The 6,128-nt window shown below is 40.1% G+C and overlaps 1 protein-coding gene across 1 annotated transcript; it reads right to left on the bottom strand.

The window, feature by feature from the left end:
• Positions 1-431: 431 nt before the first annotated feature.
• Positions 432-5,192, bottom strand: zgc:101716 (uncharacterized protein LOC492784 homolog). Its single transcript, XM_022189689.2, has 8 exons — positions 4,956-5,192; positions 4,100-4,201; positions 3,302-3,445; positions 2,667-2,717; positions 2,362-2,506; positions 2,143-2,275; positions 1,022-1,154; positions 432-921 (listed from the first exon to the last, which is right to left on the bottom strand). Exons 1-8 carry the CDS (start codon positions 5,058-5,060, stop codon positions 757-759), a joined length of 978 nt encoding a protein of 325 aa, XP_022045381.2. The 5' UTR covers positions 5,061-5,192; the 3' UTR covers positions 432-756.
• Between the last annotated feature and the right edge of the window lie 936 nt (positions 5,193-6,128).

Below are 6,128 nucleotides of genomic sequence, written 5' to 3' on the forward strand. Positions count from 1 at the left end.
GCAGAACATTCCAGGGGATTTCTGCTGCTCACCCACAGGTGTTTTCAGTCATTAGCTAATTAAACTTGTGCTCAGGTTGCTGCAGAGTGGAGATGAATTATGTGTTGTCAGAACTGGAATAGGATAAATTACACACAACACAACTCCACTGTCCTGGGAGAGGAGGACTAATCAGACAGTTAAGTGACAACACCTGTTTATCTGTTTATCAGGTGTGCTTAAGGCTTTTCTTACTGTCGGCTCATTTACAATCAACACGCATCACCTGTAAGAACACCTGACATGGTTTCTGTTACGGTGGACATTTGAGGAGCAGATCCTGAAATAACGCCTCCAACTTTATAACAACAAAACACAATAAAAATGATTTTTTTTTTTTACTAGATTAGACCTTCAGCATTACCTGTGTGCTGCAATAGAAGTTGCTGTGATTTGTTTTTAGTATTTTTATTCATAATAAAATATCAACATTTTGTTTTATGAGCATGTTAAGGCATAAGTTCCATTTTTTTGTAAACGCTAAAAAATGTGTCACTTGCAGAACAAACACGTTATTTTCCACATTAAGGAGTGGTGGATATATTCAGATGAACAAAAACTACATTCACTGTGTCCGTTTCTCAATCATGTGAAGCAGCAAATGAAAAAAATGCTTACGAACGTGAATATTGTGCTTTTGTTAAAGATTTGAAGCATTATAAGTTAGCATTTGTTTGAAACATCTTCAGCATGTGTTACCATTCAGATAGTGGAGCTTCATGACTTTGTGCTGTGCTGCCATCCATCAGTCTCTAACACTGCTGTCAGCAAGATCTTGTTCCACCACCGTTCTCTGAAGCTCTGCAGACACACACTGGTCAGACTCTCCCCGTCCTGGTAGTCCTCCCTCATCTTCTCTGGGATCAGATCCTCTGACATCACCTGGGAGGTCGAAGACAGAGAAAAGATTTTACTGGTCCACTTAAACTTTGCTAAACTTTCAAGGCTGACTTTGCATGTCTGCACAAAACAAGATTCTCACCTCAGTAACAGCCTGCAGCGTTGCTTCTTTGGGGTTTAGCCGCTGCAACGCCTCTTCTGTCATCTGTAGAGCGTTTTCGCTGCGCTGCAACACAAAAGAGGACTGCTGCTGCCGAAGGATTCTCAACAGGAGTCTTTGGGAGGCAGAAGAGACAGGAAGGCATCGAGATAGTTGGACTTACACTTTCAATAAAAAATACATACTATATTAAACATATTAACATTTTAGAGGCTGCACAGCCTTGCAGCAAGAAGATCCCTGGTTCGCATCCCGGCCTTCCCGGGATCTTTCTGCATGGAGTTTGCATGTTCTCCCTGTGCGCGCTTGGGTTTTCACCAAGTTCTCCGGCTTCCTCCCACAGTCCAAAAACATCAATCCATTATCTATACACCGCTCAATCCTCATTAGGACACAGGGGACAGCCTGGACAGGTCACCAGTCTGTCACAGGGCTACACATAGAGACAAACTTTCACACTTAGAGACAATTTAAAGTTACCAATTAACTTCAGCATGTTTTTGGGCTGTCGGAGGAACCCAGAGAAAACCCACGCATGTACAGGGAGAACATGCAAACTCCATGCAGAAAGATCCTGGGAAGGCCGGGATGCAAACCAGGGATCTTCTAGCTGCAAAACAAAAGTGCTAACCACCAATCCACTGTGCAGCCCAGTCCAAAAACACGCTGAGGTTAATTGATTATTCTAAACTGATTGTGAGTGTGCTTTTTTTCTCTAAGTGTAGCCCTGAAACAGACTGGTGACCTGTCCAGGGTGTCCTCTGTCTTCACCCAAAGTCAACTGGAATAGACTCCAGCCCCCCACGACCCTAATGAGGACTTAGCGATGGATGGATGGCAACATATTAAATGAAAACACTGGCAACACAGATTATCTCGTCACCACATTTGTTTTCTGTCATTAGTCTGATGTAATATTGTTTCCCTTGTTGCTTATATGGCTGAACTTTCGACCTGTGGACTAGCTTTTCAAATAAAATGAGCCACTTTAATGTTGTAAATTTCTTAGCACATCTTTCTCATCCTACAAACTGTCCCCTGTGTTTGCTGTGTGCATGTGACAGACATCATGTTAACTCAGGGGTTACAGTCACATGCAGTACCTTGTTCTGATGAAACAGGTACAGGCTTTGAGCCAGATTCTGTCCTCATTGAGCTCTGCTGCCTCCTGTTGCTCCTCAGAATCTCCGTCCTCCTGCTTTTCTGCTGATTCACAACTCTTGGAGATGCAGGATCCTATTAAACAGTAAACACAGTGAAGCACATGAGGGCAAATCATTTATAATACTGTTAACTGTTAACAAAGTTAAAGCTATTTGTACCTGTGGCTCTGTCGCTGTCCAGCAGCTGCAAACAAGTCTGTCCCAGACTGAACCAGTGCCAGGGGTTGAAGGGCAGCAGGCTGCACAGCTGCTGCAGAGACAACATCGTTGATCTGACGGCTCCAAAATGCTGGTAGATGCTGACCTTTAGGAGAAATTTCATTTCATTTCAATAATGGTATTATATTTCCAAAAAGGGGGGAAATTGTGTGTGTGTGTGTGTGTGTGTGTGTGTGTGTGTGTGTGTGTGTGTGTGTGTGTGTGTGTGTGTGTGTGTGTGTGTGTGTGTTGTGACTAATGGCTACCTTAAGCAGCAGGAGGCCGGTCAGGTGACAAGTGTTGGAGGCTTCTTTGCTCTGTAGAGAGGTCATGCAGATATTACTACTGAAGTCTGGTCATGTTCTAAGTTTGGAGCCTTGTGGTCATTTTAGTTTACTATGAAATGCAAATAAGTCTGCACATTCAACAACATGAGTTCGTAAAGCTAAACTGAATATTAAAAGAAAAGCTGTAACCAGCAAGTTGGCCTTTGTCTTAAAAAAAACCTCCAGATAACTAACATACTGATAATGAAAACCAGCAGCCGCCTAAAAAGTAAGAATGAATGTTTTGTTGTTTTTTTAAGTCTATGCTATACTCTATATTTCATCTTACATTAGACAAAACATATTTGTGTAACTGATGGTTGAAGGGTAGATAAGATAGTAAGTTGACTAGCTATGAAGTGGAGAGTATTAGAATAATCTTATGATATACCAATAGTTGTTGATACAAATAGTATTTAATGAAAGTTGAAAATAACACATTTATTTAATCAAGCAAACAGCAATCAATGTAAAAACTTTTCTCTTCAACACCAAGCAATATATAAAGGCTGCAGGTTATTCCAGTTACAATCACTGATATGAGTCACTGCTCAGCACTTAAGGAAAATAATTACCAGTAAATCTGCCAGCTCCACTGCTCTGTCTCTCTGACCCAGTTTGGTGCAGCATCGGGCCATTCCCTCCAGTACATCTCGTCTGATGGTGAGGTTGTTGTCAGCGATCCACTGCAGGCAGCTGCTGTACGCATCTAGGGCTTTCTGAACCACACACCACAACATTTAATCATTGCACATCTTAAAGTCAGCAGTTAAAAGTAGCACAAATAGTAGCAGGAAGACGTCTAGCATGTGTCAGGAGCAAACATAGTATTTAATTTAGCTTAAACAGCTTCTACTGGTATCATTATTTTAAAAGTACTGAACGTACACATGTATTTTTAGGTAATGGTTGTAATGTTGTAGCAGATCTATTTGATATTTGAATAATTCAGTCTGATCTCATGAGGAGTTTTAGTGTGATATGGTAGAATGTTTTTCAGACATCCTTCATGATGTTGTTTGAAACTATTGCTGCTATGTTGTTCATTATAGTCTTTTAAATACATGAAATAAATGGAAGTGCAGACATTTCTGTTCAGTTGCATGGCTCATCAGGTGGCTTAAAACCCGGTTTGTCTGCAGCAGCCGACAGAAAATAGATGGAATTATCAGGCAGACAAGTGGAAACTCTCGGTTCATAGCCTTCAGCAGTCTACATTCTACCTGGCAGCCTGTCAGTGAGGACTCTAATCCAACACTGCTGTCAGGGGTTGCTATGTCACTTGAATGTTTACAGGTGGTTTGTTAGTAATATTAGACAACTGTCTTTACTAAATATGCAAAGCTAGAGAGGAGCTGAATGACTTCAGTTACCTTGTAGTTTCCTTGTCTCACGGCCAGGTCACCTCTAAACTTGTAGACTTTCTGCTTCTCCAAAGAATCATCAGTATCGAGAGCAGCACTGTCACAAAACCACTGCAGAGAGACACAAGAGGAGAAAAGATTACAACTTCACAACAAATGGAGACATACCATGACTTTTATTGTGCAAAGAATGTGCTCCCAGTATCCATTAAACTCCTTATCATTTTAGTAAGGCAACCACTGCAGCTCTGATTAGTGGTACTACAGCTCATTTTATATCTCTTGCTTACTGCTGTGGCTGGACTTATTTGTAGGTGTGTGATAATCTCACTGCATCCTTTTCCATGTTTGTGAAATCTCCTAATCTGATTTTTTCCAGTCCTGTAGCAGTTCTTTTCCACGTGGAGCTATGATGCCAACACAAATATGGAAACAATCCACAACTCCAAAACTACTTGGGATTCACCCGTTTTGTTTCAGTGATAACAGCTTTGTGTCATTTTAATTGCACTGAGTTTGGAATCCATCATTTCAACACAGTCGTTTGAAGATGTTGCTATTTGATAGTTCAGAAGGGAAATATTCGACTTGTCAGCTTTAAAATAATGCAATTATCTACTGATGGTAGAATTCTGAATAAATTTGACTTTTAGGTGGTTTTATGCACATTGTTGCTATAGAAACAGCCATTTTACAGTTTTACCATCCTTAGCATAGCATCTTGTTTATGCTATTTTGTTCTTTAGCGAGCTGGCTCATGTTAACCCCATTTGTTTCTGTTCAGCTTTTAACCGCCTTGGAACCTCCAACACTGATGATCTTGCAGCATTTTCTAGTTAAATTTCTCCAACTCAGAGCTTCTTACCTCAGGTTCACACAATTTGGCGTTATAAGCGGACAGAGACACACACACCCGGTCTCTGGCCTCCGAAAACACGGAGTCGTCAAACGTGCTGCCGAATATCTCCATACGGAACCAAAAATATCTTTAATTCACCAGTTTAGACAAGTTAGAGTGTCTGAATAATCATAGAAACTCAACTGCACTTGTTTGTTTACACCCGCGTGGTCACTGAATCCGTCACTGTTAACTACACGTCGAATACAAAGTGCAGTCACTAGAGTTCCGGGGAGAAAGGTTCCGACAGACGAAGAGCTGTTGCATAAAGTGAGCATAGAAATAAAAACTACTTTGCTGCTCTTTGACACTAAAATGCAAGATTAAACTTTGCTAAAGAATATAGAAAGAGCTTAATAAGTATTGGGACAGCATTCTTTGGTCAAAATAAATTTAAGCTCAGATATTGTCCAGCATGTTTGACACATAAACTGGTCATAGCCATAGACTGTGTGTATATATATATATATATATATATATATATATATATATACACACACACACACACACGTTTGTACTTCTATCTTAGTGAGGACATCCATAGGCGTAATGCATTTCCTAGAGCCTTACCCTAACCTTAACCATCACAACTGATTGCCTAAACTTAATCCTTACCCTAACCAAACCTCAATTCATACCTGTTCTCTAAAAACAAGTCTTCACCCTCAAACATGGCTGTTTCAGAGTGAGGACCGGCCAAAATGTCCTCACTTTGTAAAAATGCCCTCACTTTGATAATTAAATGCAGAAAATGGCCCTCACATTGTAGCAAGTACAAGAACACACACACACACACACACACACACACACACACACACACACACACACACACACACACACACTAATACACACTAATCTGGCATCCTCCATGCCAAGGAAGTTTTCAAGATTAAGTTGCACACAGTATCTTTTTTATAAAGAAAAATTCTTTTTTAATTAAGATAACTGAATAATAATTTAATCAAAAACAAATGTCTTACCACTATGTATTGCTATTTAGATGCAATCAAATTACTATAAGGTCATAAGTGTTGAGTCTTTTGACACTGAATTGATATTACCTAGGGTTGTACTTTCTGTTGTACACTTTAATATGTCAAAAGTTGGTAAATGAGCAGAAAGCAAATCATCATTCAATAC

Source organism: Acanthochromis polyacanthus, chromosome 12 (assembly GCF_021347895.1).
Source record: "Acanthochromis polyacanthus isolate Apoly-LR-REF ecotype Palm Island chromosome 12, KAUST_Apoly_ChrSc, whole genome shotgun sequence".
In the NCBI taxonomy this organism is placed as follows: Eukaryota; Metazoa; Chordata; class Actinopteri; family Pomacentridae; genus Acanthochromis; species Acanthochromis polyacanthus.

Coding starts and splice junctions, on each gene's coding strand:
- zgc:101716 (XM_022189689.2), bottom strand. CDS start 5,060: ATGGAGATATTCGGCAGCACGTTTGACGACTCCGTGTTTTCGGAGGCC. Junction 4,202..4,955: donor CCAAATTGTGTGAACCTGAG/GTAAGAAGCTCT, acceptor GTCTCTCTGCAG/TGGTTTTGTGACAGTGCTGC. Junction 1,155..2,142: donor ACCTGTTTCATCAGAACAAG/GTACTGCATGTG, acceptor TGCCTCCCAAAG/ACTCCTGTTGAGAATCCTTC.